The sequence below is a fragment of the Vipera ursinii genome, assembly GCF_947247035.1.
Source record: "Vipera ursinii genome assembly, chromosome: 6".
NCBI classification, from domain to species: Eukaryota; Metazoa; Chordata; class Lepidosauria; order Squamata; family Viperidae; genus Vipera; species Vipera ursinii.
In genome coordinates this window covers 83,128,376-83,149,437 of record NC_139515.1, presented here as the reverse complement: position 1 = coordinate 83,149,437, position 21,062 = coordinate 83,128,376, and the positions used below count along the sequence as shown (strand labels likewise).

Genomic DNA, 21,062 nt, shown 5'->3' with positions numbered 1-21,062 from the left:
AGACTGCAAGAAAACAATCAAGATCAGAGAGTACCAAGGACCTCTTATTTCAATCCTGAGCTACAAATATTCTCCTTTATCTATCAACAATCTTGTTTTTACACCGAGAATATCAGAACAGCTTATTGGAATTGTCCAAGATCTGCATAACAAGGCTGAGCAAGCTTCAAAATGTTTCAGAAGTTTTTCTGAACTTTCATGGGGACAGTATCTTATAACAGAATCTGCCTACTTTAGTGAATTTAAAGTCCAAAGTACTACTGCTAACAATACCACCAACAACAACAACAATAATGTTGGAAGGGACCTTGGAGGTCATCTAGTCCAACCAAATGATTCTTCTGGATCATTTCGAAACTCAACTATTGAGTCCTACAGTGACCAGCTATTAAATCCAGAGTGATCTCCTACTCATGTTTCTCAAAACATAGCCTTTCCTACTGGAATTCAATTGTACAATTGCAAGGTTTTCTCTGTCCTACGTATTGTCCCAGGTTTCATGAGGCTGCTGAAAGATGGCAATAATTAGGTTTAACTTAATAGTTACAGATAGATAGATGCTTCATTCATTCATTCTTGTGAGATCTGCTAAGCCTAGCATCTCTTGGCACTGTGTTGAAACTGTGGTAAATGCATAAAATGTTCTTTATTGATTCATTCTGCACACTGCTCGCAGCTTTATGCCCATGTTGAGTGATGGCCAAATTGCAGTGCGCAATTAATTCCCCCTTAAGAACTTCAAGGGAAAAAGTACAGAAGAGTAGATTTTCAACGGGGCAATAACAGACCCATTTCAAGTTCTCCTCTTCCCTTCCTACGAAGTTTATTTAGACATACCTGTAATATTTCCTCACCTTAATCCATCTTCGTGGTTGCTGTTATTGATGGTAGATTATGGACACAAGTACGTATCAACATATTCCTAAAATAGATTAATATGTACAGGTAGTCCTTGACGTACGACCACACTTGACCCCAAACTTTATGTTGCTAAGTGAGACAGTTGTTAAGGGAATTTTGCCCCATTTTACGACCTTTCTTGCACAGTTGTTAAGTGAATCACTGCAGCTGTTAAATTAGTAACACAGTTGTTACTATTGTTACTATCCCTATTGACTTTGTTGTCAGAAGGTCGCAAAAAGGGATCACGTCATCCCGGGACACTGCAACAGTCGTAAATATGAGTCCATTGCCAAGCCTCTGAATTTTTATCGTGTCATGTTATGCTGCAACAGTTCTAGGTGTGAAAAATGATCGTCACTTTTTTCAGTACCGTTGTAAGTTCGAACAGTCATTGAATGAACTGTTGTAAGTCGAGGACTCCCTGTATATGCAAGCCGTATACCTTTTAACCTGGAAACTCTGCTGAGAGTAGATCCCTTCATCACAGAATGAAAGTAATTTCTGCCATATGCCCTTCCGTCCATTTATGGATACTGTGTAGGAAATTATTAGCACATGGGCCCAAACTGCACATGTCTTCCGTATGGCTATCGGTGCATAAATCCTGACCCTTAGACATATTGTGATCTGGATATCAATCCTTAATTATTCCCTTGACATCAGCTGAAATTAATTAGCTTCCTTATCTGCTAAATTATATCCACATTTGGAATTTCTCTGCTGAAAGCTTTTTCTGGGGAAAATGCTAATTGTAACCACATGACCCCATTTCACTCTCTCTCTCTCTCTGTCTGTCTCATACACAGACACTAACACACACACACACACACACTGTTTCTGCTTTCAAACATGCCACTTGTTCCATATATGTATGCAATATCCCATATTAATTATTCCTGTATTGCCTACATCAATGTTTCTCAACCTTAGCAACTTTAAGATGGGGGGGAATTCTGGGAGTTGAGGTCCCATCCTAAAGTTGATAAGGTTGAGAAACACTGGCCTACAACATTTGGAGCAGGAAGTTTTAGTTGTCCTTCAGAAAGTTTCAAAGTGGGGTTATAGATGCCCTCGGGGAGAGAGGAAGCCAGATGCCAAGAAACCAGCAGCTGTCCATCTGAATGGGATTAGTGAAGATGGGATGGCAGAGCAAAAGAGGGTGACAGGTACCAATAACCCCCAAGCATTTATTTGTGCAAGATGAGAATGTCCAGCTTAACGCAGATATGAGAATGAACTATTGGTAACCCTTGTTTCTCTGCTTGATAATGAGTAATGTTTTAAAGAGAGATTTTATGTTGAGACTGATGGTAAATTTGGACCTCTTTAATTTTAGTGCACAGCTTCAATATGGAATCTAGCCGAGGTACTGTAGCCCATTTACCATTTTACTCATGCACCTATTTGTCTAGCATAAATTATATAAAGTTGTTGTTCTGCTTTGAGTAATGTTTAAATGTGTCGAATTTGATGACAGGAGGAACCTGTCAGATGTCTTGCATTATTCAGTCATCAACAGCACCACCGGGGCTGTTGGGAACACGTGAGCCATCAGCCTCTCTTGGTAAACAATTTGGGTTTTCAAAATTGATAATAGTGCCAAGTCACAACATGAAGTTTTGTAAGTGTGTTGATTTCTCTGTGAAATATGACAAAGCTCTAGTTGACGCAAAATGCGCTGATAGAGGTTTAATGAGCTAATGGGGTATGAATTTGAGTTTAGGCAGACCCAGTTACTTTCTCCGTCTGAGGCAGATAGGAAGAACAAATTGCCTTTACAAATTAGCAGCCAGTCTCAAAAAAATCTCCTGCTTTTTACTATCAATTTTTAAATAGACAATCCGTCCTCTGAATTTATTTTAATTCAAAGGTCACATGCAGAATATTAAAGAGAGAGAGAGAGAGACCAAATAAAACAACTTGACATATACCCTAGAACACTGGTTCTCAACCTTTTCTTCACCATGAAACCCCATTAAATACCTTTTGTGGCCACAGATCATGGCCACGGACCCCCAAGACTTAAGAATTAAATCGTAACATTTCCTCAAGCTTTGCAGAACCCCCTGGACAAGGTTGCGCGTGCACACACCCCAGGATCGGTGGACCACAGGTTGAGAACCACTGCCCTAGAACTTAAAATACAAGTTAAAGTAGACACCAACCTTTACCAAAAATTGGTCCCCTTAAATCATGCTAAGCAGCAAGCCATGTGTGAGGTACATAACAGTTTGTGTAAACTGTGCATTGATTGGAGATAATAAACATAAAATTCAACCTTCTTGCTTAACAAACATCTTCCAAAAGGGCACGATCAGCGTCCTACAGATATCTTCATAGTATGGCTAACATAGGATGTCTCATTTACTGCCCGACACTCCTTTCTGCAGTTTAGCTTTAAGAATGCGCTCCGCCATACCAGTTTTTTTTCAATCCAACTTTTTCCCACTGGGTAGCTTTAGACAAATCCTATCCTTTCTGCTGACAGAAATGGAGCACCCCTTAATCAGAATGAGACATCTAAATTGAAATGGCATTGCCAACCCTGAATGAGGAATAACCTAATCAAGAAATGATGAGGTAAAGATTAGACTCATCAGGCAAAATTTTGGAGCACAAGGCTGAAACAGTTGAGCCTTGTTCTCAATCCGCGTTGGTTTTTTCTTCAATCTTGACAACTTTTAAGACGTGTGGACTTCAGCTCCCAGAATTCCCCCGCCGTCCTGGGGCAGCGGGGGAATTCTGGGAGTTAAAATCTGCACATCTTAAAATTTGCCAAGATTGAGATACATCACCCTGTACCAACAATAATCCTGCTTTATTGCTAAATAAATACACACTAAACAATAGTCTTCTGGTTCTGCCCTTCAAATAAGGGGAACATAAGAGGATTCATTCCTCTTTATGGAAGAGAAAGCGTAGCTCTTGAAGCTGATTTGCAAAAACATGGTTTGCAAAACACTTCAGCTATTATTGCCTGGACTGCCTCTTTGTTCAATTAAAATCTTATTGAGTTATTTTTTTTTAACTTGGTATTCTTACCGAGTAGGCATGGACAAAGGCCAAAAGGAAGCAAGTGGTGTTGTCAGTGCTCAAATTGATTTCCCCAAAAATAGCTGGACTGTAAAATGGATTCTTCATTTTGCTCACTGATCCCAGGGGCAGTGATACCAATTTAAACCAAAAAAAAAAAGAGAAAGGAAAAAAAAATCCCACCCTGAGCTTGCTTTAAATTTTTTTCCTCAGTTCTGTAATGGTACCGTGCTTTAATCTCTCTGCATTCATCTCGCTTCGTTGAGAAGCCTTTTAAAATTGTAACAGTCGCCATCGTCATCGGTTTTTGAAGGAAATTGAAGGAACTGTGCTGTGGTTTCATTTCTTAATTTTAGTTCGGAGGCCCGGATTTCAAATACTAGGCCAGGGGTCTTCAAACTCGGCCCTTTTATGACTCATGGACTTCAACTCCCAGAATTCCTCACCCAGCATGCTTGGCTGAGGAATTCTGGGAGTTGAAGTCCATGAGTCATAAAAAGGCCAAGTTTGAAAACCCCTGTACTAGGCTAAAAGGCTTAGAAATCAAGGTCTTTTCAGCCTGCCAGATTTCTTGAATGAGCAAAGCTTTCACGGTATCACAGGACTGCTACAAAATCAACTTGAATTTGCAGTATTTCTCACAAGGCACCCTGGGAAATGTCCATTTCAAAGGGTATTTATTTTAATTTTATTTTCATTTTTATTTTTAAAAAAAGAAATATTAAAACTGTTATTAAACCTCACCAAATTTGGTATAAATGGTACAAACTCACTCGCTTTCCATCAAACTCTGTCAGACAAAGTAAGGAGTTCCCTATGTTTTTAGGTCAAATACCCAGCAAATTCTTGTTCATTGACCATGCTGATTGAGGTTGATGAATACAATGCAGATAGAAGGCACTAAATGAGACCTCAGCCACTGCTTTTTTCTAGCATAGTTGAAAACAACAGCAACAACAACAACAACAATAATAATAATAGAGTTGGAAGGAACCTTGAAGGTCTTCTAGTCCAGCCCCCTGCTCGAGCAGGAGAACCTATACCATTTCAGACAAACGGCTGTCCAGTCTCTTCTTAAAAACTTCCAGCGTTGGAGCATTCACAGCTTCTGGAGGCAGGTTGTTCCACTGGTTAATTGTTCTAACTGTCAGGTAGTTTCTCCTTAGTTCAGGGGTAGGCAACCTTGGCTCTTTTATGACTCGTGGACTTCAACTCCCAGAATTCCTGAGCCAGCATGGCTCAGCATGGAAACCTCTCCCTTTCCCCTCAGCATAGCTGGCTCACGAATTCTGGGAGTTGAAGTCCCAGAAGGGCCAAGGTTGCCTACCCCTGCCATATGCTAATAATAATAATAATAATAACCAGCACCCTTGTTCTAGTTCAGGGGTAGGCAACCTTGGCTCTTTTATGACTCGTGGACTTCAACTCCCAGAATTCCTGAGCCAGCATGGCTCAGCATGGAAACCTCTCCCTTTCCCCTCAGCATGGCTGGCTCAGGAATTCTGGGAGTTGAAGTCCACGAGTCATAAAAGAGCCAAGGTTGCCTACCCCTGCCTTAGTTAAATGATGTGCTCCTTCAAACACACACCATTGTTCTTACAGATACTTGGAAGGTGTTTTAGAGACCAATATCTTCCTGTTTCTAAAATATTCCATTGTTCAAAGCGGTTTGTCCTTCTGCAGCCTGCACTGGTATATTTTGGCCTAGCAAATCCCATTTCCAACTCTCAAACTGAGGAAGACCACCAGTACAGGTAGTCCTCGACTTACGACCACAAGTGAGCCCACATTTTCTGCTGTTGGGTGAGACACGTGTCAAGTGAGCTTTGACCCATTTTGCGACCTTTCTGGCCACAGCTGTTAAGGGAATCGCTGCAGTTGTTAAGTTAGCAACAAGGCTGTTAAGTGAATCTGGCTTCCCCCATTGACTTTGCTTGCCAGAAGGTCGCAAAAGGGGACCGTAGATAATGAGTCAGTTGCTAGGCATCTGAATTTTCATCCTGTGACCATGGGGAGTACTGCTATGGTCGTGGGAAAAACGGTCATAAATCACTTTTTTCAGAGCCGTTGTAACTTCAAGCAGCCACTAAACAAACTGCTGTAAGTCAAGGACTGCCTGTATCGGCAGATTCCACCTCTCATGCTTCCTTAAACTGCCCATCTCTGGAAATGACATAATAAACCAAAATAACCAAATTAAACCCGCCAGAGTTAGTACCAGAAATCAATGCACGTTCACTTTTGTATCCTCCCACCAAGCCAATCCATGGGAAAAGATTGATGCGGGTTGGGCTCACATCGGTCTTCCCTCCTACACAAATAGGGTGCCGGTGGAGAATCAGTTGTGAAAGTGATGCTTAGCCTAAAGAAGACATCTTGACTAAACTTAAACCCTCTTGATAACATGGGCAGGTCCGTGTAATTTTCCTTGGCTCCAATTCAGAATTGCTTTGCCATTCTTACTAAGAGATCACCCCGTCTAGCCTACAATCTTGATATTCCCTTGAGGGGGGGGGGAAATAGTCTCTTCTTTAAACTACTAACTAGATACACCTCTGCTTTGCTTTTTTTTTTTTTTTTTTGAGATCAGCCCAAGTCAGCTAAGAGCTGCAATTGGTAGAGAATCCTCGCGGTGATTATTGGATTGTAGAGAAGATCTAATTTAGCATATGCTCTGCAGATAAAAGGCAAGCTTTATGACCACGCACACAAATCAATAAGTTGCATAGATGCATAAAATGCACACCATCAATAAGTTGCCTAGATGCATAAAATGTTGACGTGAGACTATTTCCGCAGAAGCTCCTAAAGTTTTCTGTCAAAAAGAGATGAGTAAATATTCTCCTAGTGAGATCCTAAAATGAGGGAGGTGGTCATCCATTGGCAGAAGACACCAATGGATGGAATGACCACAATAGTTACTAACTGGTGCCCAAAGATGCCACGGCCCCAAGGAAAGGTGGTTTTTACAATGTTGTCTCCATGAAAGGATGACATTGATCTGGTCTCCTCTCCAGGCTACCAGATAATGATCTTCTCATAGAGCTTTAGGAGTTCTAAATATGAAGTGTCTGGCGTCAGGACTGCCCAAGCTTCTCCTGTCAAACTGTTCCAACGTCACCTTGATTTAAAATAAGTACATTAAGTCACCAACCACGCCTTCTCTCCTAAATTTTGCCCTTTCCCACGACCTCAATCTAAAATCTGGAGATAGGAAGAGTCTGCAGAACCTTAAAGAAGACTTTGTCTTCTTCCTAATTGGTGTCTTGTTGATTTAGGTGGAGAAAACAGGTCTCTTTGCCTAAACATAAGCATTGAAGGCAGAACCAGAAGCATAAACCTGAACATAGGAATCAGAATAAATCATCATTAAAGACCCTGAATCATGAATCTTTGGGTTTCAAATAGCGGCACCCAGAGAGGAGGGGGGGGAGCCAATCTTCAAGATGGTGGGTGTCATTGCAGGGCTTGAATTGCATCACCAACCTACCACTTTCCAGCCTTGGTAAAATTCTTTAAGTCATGTAGACTTCAATTCCCAGAATTCTTGGAGTTGAAATCCATGGGTCTTAAAGTTGCCAAGGTTGGAAAACCCTGATTTAAAAGGTTTTAACCCCCTCTGTGGGAACCCAAGATCTCTAAACCATGGTTGCTTCACAGTTTTGACACATTTTGGTGGAGGAACAAAGCCTTATTCTCACATTATGCAGTGAAACAAAACAAGTCACTCATCTGTTCGGTTAGCTGAGTTTATTCAGAACCCTCTAAAGTCAATTTTAGGGCCCATCAGGGTTGCGGGTTTTCTGATATATAAGCCCAGGTTGACTTCCACTCTTATTTCTATTGTAGGTATTGCTATGTCACTGACCAAAAAAAAAAAAAAAGACTTAACTTGGTTTAATTCAATCACTAATGGCGTGGTTGCTAATGAAGCAAAGTGGAACTTTGACTGTGATTTTTAAATAAACAACTTTGAATGCTTAGACGTAAGATATGAGGATCTTTGAGAGGGACCCTGTTCAATGGAAATTAAAATCTAAGCAGTCTTGCCTATTTCCTGTCCTGTCCTTTAGAGCAGCGTTTCTCAATTCTGGCCACTTTTAAGACGAGTGGACTTTTGACTTCCAGAATTCCCCAACCGGCCTGCTGGCTGGGGAATTCTGGGAGTTGGAAGTCCACCTGTCTTAAAAGATCGAAGAAACTGCTGCTTCTGAAGGAGGAGGAAAATAGCCATCTTGTCATTTTCCCACTGAGTCTCAGCCTTGCCCTCTCCCTCCCTCCCCTCCCCCGATTTTCCTTTCCTTCTCCCTCCCGATGATCAACTCAGCTCTGCTGAAGCAAATCAACTAGGGAATTGGGTTATTTTTTTGGTTTTTTGGTTTTTTTTTTGTTTTCACTTTTTTATTTTATTTTTTTTGTGTTTTCTTTTCTTTTCTTTTCTTTTTTTTTTAATTTATGTACTACAGAGAACAGTGTCGTCTTGTGGCCGTTCTCGTAGACTGTGTTGGTTTAACAAGCGTCCAACCCTTTTTTGTCTTTGTTGTTCTTTTTTCTTTTTCTTTTCTTTTTTTCTTTCTTTTTTTTTGTTTTTTCTTTCTTTCTTTCTTTTTTTTCTTTCTTTTTTTGTCTTTCCTGCTCCCTGCCCCCTGTTCCCACAGGCTGTGCGTTTGTCACGTTTTCGACAAGGGCAATGGCACAGAATGCAATCAAAGCTATGCACCAGTCCCAGACTATGGAGGTACTGTATCATATGCCCTTTCGTTGTTTCCTTTGTGCATATGGCTGAGAATGTAAAGCCGTGTTCTCTCGGAGAAGATCAGATGTATGACAGTCCTAGGCAAACCTTCCACGTTCACAGCCCCATTTTCCCCATACTTCCCACCCACCCCCCGCACCCCAACTCGTTTATTTCTGGGACATTTGCTTCTCTTAACTATCGGAGAACAGATCACTCGGATGTTGTGCCCTCCTTTCAGCGGCATTCAGATATTTTTTTTTTAAAAAAAAATAAGTTTGTTAACATGTCATTTTGCTGTCTGGCATTTAGGATGCTGTTTTTATCCGAGGAAAAAAAAATTGGGGGGAAAAAAAACAACCCCCTAATAATAAAGCTGGCCTCTGTGAGGCTGCCAAGCCTAAACTCGAATTGGCCAAGGACACCCAAAAAGGCATATATATATATATTTTCTTTTCCAACTGTTTAGAAGTATCCCTTTATTCCAAGGGGCTAGTAAATATTCTTATGAGCCCCCCCCCCAATGAAATGGATTTCTAGCGACAGCAAACTTCGATTCCATCTTTGACTTGACAGGTATTCAATTTTTAAATTATGCCTGCATTTTCAAATTTTTTAAAAAAGTCCTGCTGCCTCCAGCCCAGTCCATGATTTTTGCCATGGTTTTTCAGAATTTTGCGCACACGCACACACACACACACACACACACACACACACACACACACACAATGCCTCACAAGTTGACTGTGCCTTATTCTGGATCTTCTGAATTAATCATTTAAGACAGCATGTTCTATTGTATTCTGTATTGTGTATCTGTGTATTAATTAATTCTTCTTAAGCATTTGGATGTAATGTGCACTTTTTTCTTGCTTTTTTTATTAAAAAAAACCTCTTGAAATGAGGAACATTCAAATATATATATAAATAAATATATATTTTGCAAATGCTCTAACCTCCCAAAGCATGCTGGGTACTAAAATTCCAACATTATTTTGTCTGTGTCGTTGAATGGCTTTGTGTGATGAGCAAAGAAAGAAAACTACGAAAATATTTTAAAAAATGCATGGAAATGTCTTATGTATTCTTGAGAAACACTGATATTGGCATTGCAGTGTCCGCTGTTCTCCAGCCTTCTGTCGAAATTATTTTGATATTTTATAATCAATTTGTCTTTCTTTTCAGTGCTATCCATTTTTTTAGATTGTATTAGATATGATGTTTGCCACAGAAAAGAATCCAAATCACTTGACTAGACGCATGCTTCTGTGTGCAGAATATTATATACTGTATATATATTATATTGTATTATATTATATATGTATATATATATATATATATATATATATATATATATATATATATATATATATATATATATATATATAATCTCCATCCTTTTATGTGGCCTGCTCTTAATATTTCAGCAAGTATATTCTATTATGTTTTGCCTAAAGACAAAAGGATGGATAGATGGATGGAAGGAAGGAAGATAGATAGATGGATGGATGGATAGATAGATAGATAGATAGATAGATAGATAGATAGAAAGAAAGAAAGAATAGCTAGATGATATTTCGCATATCTTTGAAAATTTCAGAGGTTTGAAATCAGTGTTTATTTGCCTAAGTTTTAAATCCTTATGGTAATTTTGCAACAACGAAAAAACTCAAAGAGGATATTAAGGTCTTGGCTTGTGTCCCTAGGAACTGTCCATTTTGGGGAAAAAATATTCCCACAGATCCTGGCTACGCTGGCAAAGTTTGCTGGGACTTGAAACCTGCTGCTTCCAAGGCATGGCACCCTCTAGAAGCATATTTATCTTGTAGAAGCGTTGTTAGATTACCCAAGATGCCAAATTGTGTCCAGTACAATTACAGCAATTGAAATGGCTGTTGTGCCATGATACAGAATGGTGGCTCACTAACAAAGAGATAGGGTAACCAAAGACTGGATTAGTTGTTAAAATGATATTAGAGGGGGGAAATCAACTTTTCACGCAGGTTATTTTGTACATTTCAAAATTATTATTACTTTTTCCTACAGGGTAGGCTTATGAGGGATATTCCTATGTTATGTTTTGGCCAGCTTCCCTTGAGTCCTCACTATTTTGGTATCAACAGGCAGTTCTCCAATCTCATTTTTACAGCAATAGAGGCTGTGTTTTTAATACTGAAAAAAGTTGTTTGGCCCAATCCCCCAGTTAATGAGAAAGTACTGCAGATTTACGTTGTACAGAAGGAGAAATAGAGAGGGCTTTGTCCACCATCTTGTTGAGTTTCTCTCAAAGTTAGCAACTTTTAAGAGGTGTGGACTTCAACTCCCAGAAGTCCCCCAGCCACTATGTTGCTAGAATCCTCTTAAGCATGCTGGCTGAGGAATTCTGGGAGTTGGCGTTTACCCACCTTAAAGTTTGCCAAGTTTGAAAAATTGCGGCTTTTAATTCAGCCCCCTTGGATAAGGCAATTCCAGACAAAAGCACGCTCTTTTAACCATGTGGCTGCTTTTTAAAAATTACTTTTCTCGTCAGCCTATTTCTCCTCATGTTCAGTTAAAAGCAAGCATCCTTTAATTTATAAGCCATTAGTGCCATTCCTGATATCTAGGACAGTCGAGAAGGTGTCTTGGTCCTTTTCTAGGTAAGCTCATGAGACCGATGGATGCTATCTGACATGAATTAAACGTATTCCATTATTCCATGCTGCTTGGTTAACGTTTGAAGGAAGACGATGCATTCAACCTGAAAAATGTGCACAAGGGAAGCAGGGGCTGGGTGCTTTGCTCCAATCTGAAGGGTCCTGTGCTGATCATCAGCGCACTGATGGCGTTACCTAGTTGGGCAATGAAATGTCTGCAGGGAAACAACCAAGCTCAGAGAACACCAAGGACCCTTCATTTCAGCCCTGAACTACAAAGAATCTCTTTTTATTGATTGGCTATAATCTGGAAAGCTGCTTCCATTGTATCCTTCATGACCCCACATCCCAGCAGCCGTACTTTATGCAAAACCACAGCCATCTACACAGCATATATTGGCCCAGGGGAAGAACCTCTTTGTAGCCCGCTCTAGAGGACTTGATCACTGTTCAGGTAGTCCTTGACGTACGACCACAATTGAGGCTGAAATTTCTGTTGCTAAGGGAGACAGTTGTTGCAAGGGGGTGGGGGTTTTTTGCCCCATTTTGCGACCTTTCTTGTCACAGTTGTTAAGTAAATGGCTGCAGTTGTCAAGTTAGTAACACAGCCATGAAGCGAAACTGGCTCCCGTGTGGGTTTCTGCTCGCCAGAAGCTCACAAAACGTGATCCTAGGACGCTGCAGCTGTTTTGAAATATAAGACAGTTGTCAAGGGTCTGAATTATGATCACGTGATCATGGAGACACTGCAACGGTCACAGTTGTGAAAAACAGTCATAAGTCACTTTCTCCAGGGCCATTTTAACTTTGGTCACCAAATGAATGGTTGTAAGTCGAGGACTGCCTGCATTTCATTTTGTCAGTTTCAAGTCAGGCTTGGCATTCTTGCTTCTCCAGATAGTACCTTTTGATAGTGCCCAGGGAGCCAAGTTTCCATCAAAAGGCAAAATATCTCAGATTTCGTAGAAAGATGGTGCTGAGGTTTGTCCCAATTGGCCTTAGCATGGCCGTCATGAAAATCAAGAATCAAGAAAACAGCAGAACAAAAAGAATGGCCTTTCCACACCTAATACTGGGAATAGGAACAGCTCTAGAGGACAGATTTGGTATAAATGGGCCAAAACATAATGTGCGAATATGGATTGCTTCTTGTGCAGTATGCTTTAAATATATGTGTGTTTTGGTGAAATGCCTATATCTCAAGATTTGTTAAATATTTTTGTTTAATATTGTTTTGTTTAAAAAGTTGAGATATGTTATAATTTTCTTGGGGAAAGGAAGGAAGGAAGGAAGGAAGGAAGGAAGGAAGGAAGGAAGGAAGGGCTTCTAAAGTATAGATAGCAACAGTCAAGAAGGAACGGAACAATGATATTTATTTAGCTTGACTTCCACCTCTCTGCTGTTCTTCAGATGTGGTGGGATGACAGATTCCCTGCTTTTCCCCTCCATGCTGACTAGAAAATTTGAAAGTTGCCATCTCAATACACCTGGAAGCGTTTCAAACTGGGAAAAGCAGCTTCAAATCTAAATATTCAACTGCTTTTCTTTATTCTGCTTGACCATGAATCTCAACACTCCTGCAGTAAACAGTTGACTTTGAACAAGGAATATTCAATCTGGGTAGTCAGCCAAAAGCTATGTTGCTCCTGGGCTGTTTGGCTGGATTTTTAATGCAAAGAACATTATTTTCAAAAGGTAGAATATACATCAAACAACTGGTTTCAGATGAAAGTTACCTAGGACTCAGTCTCGTGTTTTCAGGACTTTCATCTAGCTTTCACTTGCTGCTAAGACAAAACATGTTTTCAGTAAGAGAACAACGTCACCCCTGTTTGCACCCCTATTTTTGTAATCATGTGCTTTATAAACCTGCAATTACCACCTCATTTTAACCTCGTATAGGGATATACGTGAGTTTGTACTCATGCACTTAGAGAAATCTAATGTTCTTTTTTTTAAAATGATGAAACTAATATGTTACAGCCAAAACCTCCCTGTGTTTTGATTCAGAGCCCCTTTGATTTGTATGTTTTCAATTCCACACGAGGTTGGTTCTATTAAAATTGCTACCCAGATGAAATATGACGCAGAGGGGGGAAGGGGGCGGTTGTTAGAGAAATTCTAGATTTATCAAATACCTCCGTAATCTTTTATACAATTTACAGCCAGTGAAGCCTTCCTAAATAGAGTATCAGATGCCAGACGAAATGGAGAGCTGCAAGTATTGTCTGGGAAAAACATCTCATATTCTTGTCCTTGAAACTTATTTGTGCTTCTTTCGGAAAAGATTTGAAGAGCTACACTTACATCTATTGGAAACTGCCTTGTTTCTCCTAGGTCTAGAGATCTTCCATGAACTAATTTTAATCAGTGTTTCATTTCTGTCTTTTAACCTGGGGGAAGTTGGGATCTACTGCAGGATTCATAAAGCATGTTTTGCATTAATATTTTAAAATGCCCAGGGGAAGCAAATTTTATGCCAGGGCGAGCCTATGTAGCTGCCAACCCCTCTACATCACTGCCTTTATCTAATTTTTATTTCCCTCTACGATCCTTATTTCCCTTTATTTCTCTCTACAAATACCGTTTTCCCCCCCCAAAACCATTTAAGTAAGCAAAACAATGGATATTTCTGCTTTTCAAAAGCCACAAACATCTCATTTCAATCGGAGGAGTTTTCTGCACAGAGCTCCATAGCATGTGGATGCTAGTTACAGTAGCCCTCTTTTAGCAGCCAGAGTTGCGACCGGTGACTAGGTCATTAAAGTGAAGTAGCCATTAAGTGAATCCCCCTGGACTTAACGATCTTACTTCATGCTTTCCTTTGCTTTACAAACCTGTGAAGGTTGCAAAGGCAAAGGATCGGTTTGCAAAGTTCCTCTTTCGTTTTTGTTGTAACTGCAAAAAGCCACTAAATAAGGCAGACGCTTGATGAGGACGGCCTGTATAAATATAGAATGCACATGTCCCCCCAGTGATCGCTTTCTAAGCTTTTGGTTTGCAAGCTGGACATAAATGGCTCCACACCCACAGGACAGACCCTGATGCTATATGAAGGGACAATTATTTCTTGGAAATTCCTGATCTCTCTTAGAGTGGCATTCTTCAGGAAAAATAAAACATGCACCTGTTATTTTATTAATTTGCTCTTTTTGTTTTTAACTATGAAGAGGAGCAGAATTCTTTTAAACCATTCTGTTACACATTCCTAAGCCAGGGTCCTTGAAAATTGCACTAAATGCAGTGAAACCCGTGTGTGTATGTGTGTGTGTATGTAGGTCTTGGCGTATTCGGGTCTTTTCCCGTGTAAGATTGAGAGTGTCTTGGCGATGTTTCGACAAGGTCCCACTCGTCATCTTCAGGCCGGTGTCTTCGATGACGAGTGGGACCTCGTCGAAACGTCACCAAGACACTCTCAATCTTACACGGGAAAAGACCCGAATACGCCAAGACCTACATACCTGTAACAGGATATAAGAGAAAATTCTTCTTTATTGCTGAGCTTTCGTCAACAAGCTGTTGACATCATCAGAGCAAGGGCTGAATGATAAGGGAGTCAATACATACACTTGTATGGCAGTTATAACGTTCAAATTGTGGAATGTGGGTGTGGCCTGTTCGTGACAAGCTCGCTTGTTTATAATTACAGTGGTTCCGGCTTTGCTGGAAAAAGCCGGTCTCTGGTTGATTTTTAAAAGTTATGCCTAGCAGCTGTTTGGCGCGTAAGTCTCGTCGCGTCGCGTGTAGTCATGCGCGGGCGGTGCGACAAAGCCGGAACCTTATCATTCAGCTTTTGCTCTGATGATGTCAACAGCTTATTGACAAAAACTCAGCAATAAAGAAGAATTTTCTCTTATATCCCGGAGTTCATCATTATTTTTACTAACACACACACACACACACACACACACACACACACACACACACATATATATATATATGTGTGTGTGTGTGTGTGTGTGTGTGTGTGTGTGTGTGTGTGTGTGTGTGTATATATACCGTATATATATATATATATATATATATATATATATATATATATATATATATATGTCATATGTTAACTCTTAGATTATAAGAGTATATGTATATGTATATGTATATGTATACACACACACACGTTAAGTTTTTGTTAAGTATTTTAGAATACCTTGCTAGGCCCCAAACACGGGACAAATCTTATTGCCTGTTTCAGCCTAACCCAAGGCCATCCACAGGCTGTAGTCACAAAAGTGACAGCTCATATTAGTCTCCCTTTAATTCTTCGTTAGCAATCCAAAAAATTTACATATATATATATATATATATTGTATATATACAGTATATAATGCATATATGTGTATATATATACATGTACATATGCATATTCAAGTAACATTTTATACTGTAGAGCTGTACAATTTTGATTTATTTCAAAATAATGGAGTGATCAGCTGAAGACAAAATTTTGCATGCAGAAACCAAAGAAGAAAGAAAAATTCATATTCATAGATTCCAACATTCACTGAGCAATAGTTTGTGGGTTACAAAATTAAGCACAAGGTGTTACGTACGGTTAATCCTTCCCCTTCCCCATCCTTCTTGTCTGCTTCTAATACTTAACTCTCTAGAGCTTTTTATTAAATCTGACCTGGAAGAACTGCTTAGATCATAGGTTAGAAAAAAGACAAGTTTTGATTTTGATTCCTTTTTTTCAAATGTTAACAAATCGGGACATTCCTGCTTCTCGAGTCTAATTCGAGTACGAAATATGATTAGCATAAAGACTTATTTAATATTCAAGCTTGGAAAATTGTGGAAAAATATGGGGAAAAGGAGGGATCTTCCTTCTTTCCTTTTTCCTCTTCCATCCTTTCTTCCTTCCTCATTACTCAAAGCCAAAACAACTTCAGACAAAGATATTTTTTAACATTAAGAGAGAGACCAATCCCAAATTGACGGATCCACTTCTAAGCTAAAATGTGTCACCCAAACAGATTTCTTTTGCAGAAATTGGCATGCAATGAGACCCTGTTTACATACCATCCTGTCCAATGTTTTGATCTGATTTGGAGAGTCCCTCAATCTCTGGAGCAGATCTGGGGAATGTGCAGGAAGGGATGGTATGGAATATACTGGGGAGAAGAGGAGAGGGAGGTGAATTCTCTGAGCAATCAACGTTTCTCAACAAACCAGGGATGTTTGCAGCAAATCGGGCACTGGAGCCAAAAATGTCAAGGTGGCAGCCAGAACCACAGCTACCATTTTGACTTTGGGGAACCCCCCCCCCCCACAGAGCAAATTGAGATTCTAAAAACTTTTGACTATCCACATATGGGTTCTATAATCGGTCGCAAAATTATAGAACATCTCAAAAAAAAGAAAAAGACTCAACGCAGATGTATCAGAATTATTCTTAACATCTCATCTGAGTCATGCCTGATGCAGAATCCCATCCAGCGCTAACCAATCTGATTTCGTATACCAGCCAAAGATGGCTAAAGCATCATACAGGTCCCGGTACTTAAAAAAAGATTGTGAATGGAAGTTTTCTTTCCAACTCAAATAAAAGATACAGAGACCAAACTAAGTTAATTGGTAAGGGTAAAGGTTTCCCCCTGGTGCTCATCTCCGTTTCTTGGCTGAGGGAGCCGGCAGTGTCCAAAGACATTTTCCATGGTCGTGTGGCTAGCATGGCTATGTACCAAAGGCGCACAGAACACTTGTTACCTTCCCACCAAAGTGGTACCTATTAATCTACTCCCATTTCCATGCTTTCAAACCGCTAGGTGGGCAGGAGCTGGAGCAAGGGACGGGAGCTTACCTGTTGCACAGCGTTCAAGTCCCATCCAGCTGACAAGCTTGGCATCTTTAACTGCTGAGCCATCGCGCCACCCCTTCTAAATTAAATGAGGGGCCCAAAATTTAAACCACAGCCTCTTCAGTCACATGGTAAATGCTCCCATCAATCAACTTCAGCTCCTGATGACTACCTGAATGCATTCGTGAAGTTTTCCTGACAACAGCACAGAAGTGGCTTCCCAAGATATTTTTTATCTTTTTGACTTCTCAGGCAAGTCAACGCGGCTAGTCAAACCCCAATGGCCTTCTCTCTTAAATACTAACCATGTCTGAGATCAGCCAAGGTCGGCTAGGTGCTGCCACCTAGCTAGAAATGTGTGTTAGACTTTTTTTTCCCCGCCAATCTGTCCAACCACAGGGCTGTTCTTCACCAATTGTCGTGAAGTTTGCTGATACCCAAAAGGACAAAGAGCAAAGACGTTTACAACAGCAGTTGGCACAACAAATGCAACAGCTCAATACTGCCACTTGGGGAAACCTTACAGGCCTTGGAGGATTTACCCCACAGTACCTGGCTGTAAGTAATCATCACATTTCTTTACAATATTTTCAAAGCAAGCTTGCCATGCTGGCTTACGTGGGCATGGTTTAAATAAAGCAGGGAGTATCTCTTGTCATTAAGGGGTTCTGGAAATGAATTCATTGCATCAAATTGTCCTGCAAGGGATGTGTAAGAATACCTGAGATTAAGATAAAGATTGCAGTGAGATGTCCTCCAATTGATGCTGTCTCATTTTAATAGGTGAAGTTTCTAGGTGAATGACTGTATTCTGAGGATGTCCCTGCCAGCATGCAAATAGAGATGTTTGCATATCAAATTGCAGTTCTGAGCTTTACACCACCGGAAATGTTTTAGACATTGATGTGAAGTCTACATTCTTGTCTTTTTCTAAGCAATGGATTCTGTATATTTTATCTCTTTTAATAGTTCCAAACTTTAGAAGCCACATTCGCACAACATGCTCAGCTTGGTTAATGCCTGATTTACTTGCTTACTTATTCTTGCCTTAATGTGTTGTGTGAAAGCAGTGGGTTTATTCATCCTTGGATGCAACGTGAAATGCAAAATTAGAAAATGGGTTAATTCGGTAACCAGGTCAAGCGTATAGTATGAAGTACACAGTTGTCTACTATGGAGATTCTCAGTCATCCAGGTCACGGTTGTCCCAAAGGTGCATTTTCAAAAGGCAACTGGACAGAGAAAGTCCAGTTGCCTTTTGAAAAAGCACATTTGGGAAAAACACAGCTGAAATTCCAATACAGGTAGTCCTCGACATATGACCACAATTGAGTTCGAAATTTCTGTTGCTAAGTGAGACAGTTGTTAAGTGAGTTTTTCCCCATTTTACAACCTTCCTTGCCATAGTTGTTACATGAATCCCTGTCGTTGTTAAGTTAGTAACAGGGTTCTTAAGTGAAACTGGCTTCCCTCATTGACTTTGCTTGTCAGAAGGTCACAAAAGGAGATCACATGACCCCGGGACATGGTAAATGTCATAAATATGAGTCAGTTGCCAGGCATTTGAATTTTGACCCTGTGACCCATTGGAGGGTTGCTACGGTCGTAAGTGTGAAAAACGGTCGTAAGGCACTTTGTTCAGTGCCGTTATAACTTTGGACAGTCACTAAACGTACTGTTGTAAGTTGAGAACTACCTTTATTTGGAACTGCAGTCTGTATCTCTCATTACCCAGAAATAAAGCCTATTGACTTTAATGGGACTTGTTTCTAAGTAGACATGTTCAGTTTGTACTAAAGGGTTCATAAATAAGCTCTCAATTCTCTCTAATTTTTTGGAATCCTGACCCGGAAGCATTTGGTGGAAGCTCTCTGTGCTTCACACATTCTCCTACCATCCTACTTTTCTTTTTGAGATTTGTCCATCCATAAATGGCTGCCTCACAATGGCTGTGTTCACACAACATGCTTCCTCTGGTTCATCAACATCTGAAACTGCCATGATGCCAAAGGAACACCACACAAATGCCACCATCACACATTGGCATGTGACCCAAGAACAGTAAATCACCTGTAGCTTTTCCGAGACTATTTGGTCAGGCACAAGCCATCATTTTGTCCTCCCTTCCCCACAACCCTATTTTCTGGATGTGCATAATACACTTTTACACTTGAGTTGTCAGCAAAAATGCAGCTTAGACACACAAGGAATAAATAAATCATGGTTTGCATTTACACAACAGGTAACAATTAGCACTAAGCAAGTGCAAATCATCATGTGAACGCCACCCCAAGGGTTATTAATGACTTGGTTGAGAGTATTGGATGGACACAGGCAACATTTTTTCAATGAAATAAATTAGGACAGTTTAGTGCCCAAAATTATTTACACAACACTTTATTCTCAGTGCTTTAACTAATACAATACAACCCCTGTATTCACATATGCTGAGAAAAATAAGTTATATTCTGTTTCATATGATAGCATAATTCACCCAATATATGCTAAGCCACTAACCATCTTAACCTCATTATAGCCTAATCAAGGCTGTTATGTCAGAGCTTTTTTTTTGAATTAAATAAAGGAAGTATATAATTCCTATTTTAGTGTTTTAGATTTGGTAGGAAAAACGTAAGAAAATTCAAATGGAAAATCTTTTTGTCATATGGAGATGTTCAGTGGCTGGTATATTTTTACGAGAAGGTTATTTAGAATATATTTTAGCAACCAGATCAACTGAAGATTGACTGGCTGCATTCACACAACAAGCTAAGCTTCATTTGTTTACTTACTTTGTGTGTGTGTGCGCAGAACTTAATAAGTTGTAAAATTATTTGGTTAGTTTAGGATTGACTATTGCACAAATCCACAAAATGGGTAACTTAAGAATCAGGTTAAGCCTTTTAAGGCAACCATTGTATGTACAGTAGACAGCGGGAAAGAGCCAGTTCTTTGGCAGATAATTTTGTTCCACAATTGGTTCACCATGATAGTGCACAAAGATGTTTGCTTTTCAAACGCAATGTAAGAAGCAGGTACTAAACAATATAATTAGAGCTGTTTGGCCAGAACAACATTATCCAAAGCAAGATTTGCATTTTACTTTTGCCAGCCTGGTGACGAGGCCATTTTTAAAAAACAAATCTTTTCCTATTTACTTGTGCAAGCCACATGTATACTTCCTTGTAAAATGGAATGGTTGGATTCCTAAATATAACACACTAACCCAGGTCAACTGAAGACTGACTGGCTGCATTCTGAAACCCAGATGAACAAATCACAATTCCTCCCTTCACATAACATGTGACAGCCGAACATATAAGCCAGGGGTCTTCAAACTTGGCCCTTTTATGACTTGTGGACTTCAACTCCCAGAATTCCTCAGCCAGGCATGCCTGGCTGAGGAATTCTGGGAGTTGAAGTCCACAAGTCATAAAAGGGCCAAGTTTGAAGACCCCTGATATAAGCCATCATACAGCTTTACTTGATTCACCTGATCTGCAAAGGTATGGATACAAACACATCACTTCCCTGTGAAAGATGAAACATTCAACGTATGATCTGGGAGAGAGGACCTCCACAGCTAGTCCAACCTACACCAACTATGTACTCTCAAAACGTGTTGGAAGTACAATTTGCAAGAATCCGCAGCTGGGAATTATGGAAACTGCAACCTAAATTCAGTGGGGAGGTTGGGAAGGAAGGCTTGAGACCTGAAGAACTTCGGTTGTCCCTGTCTGCTAAGTTTTCCTTACCCCCCGGACTAGATATTGATGCAGAAAAGAAGTCTTACGTTTCCCTGATGGTTTTGATATGTTTCCCGTCATATTGACTTCAAAGTCACGCGCAGGATTGGTAAAAGAAAAAGCCACCATGTGGGGGAATCTCTCAGGGACAAATAATAAGCATTCCCAAATTCTTTCTTCAAATTATCCACCCCCCCCGTGTACCTGAG

The 21,062-nt window shown here is 40.1% G+C and overlaps 1 protein-coding gene across 4 annotated transcripts in view; it reads left to right on the top strand.

Annotated features, from left to right (window-relative positions):
- The window catches only part of CELF2 (CUGBP Elav-like family member 2), a 607,652-nt gene that overhangs the window by 522,917 nt on the left and 63,673 nt on the right, over nucleotides 1-21,062 (top strand). For 2 of the 4 annotated variants that reach the window (XM_083366113.1, XM_083366112.1), the window contains exons 7-9: nucleotides 2,240-2,269; nucleotides 8,595-8,674; nucleotides 17,507-17,665. In XM_083366113.1, the coding sequence (XP_083222239.1) occupies nucleotides 2,240-2,269; nucleotides 8,595-8,674; nucleotides 17,507-17,665 (269 nt within the window). The remainder of the gene's footprint in view (nucleotides 1-2,239; nucleotides 2,270-8,594; nucleotides 8,675-17,506; nucleotides 17,666-21,062) is intronic. The other 2 variants (XM_083366115.1, XM_083366114.1) reach the window with 1 other exon arrangement.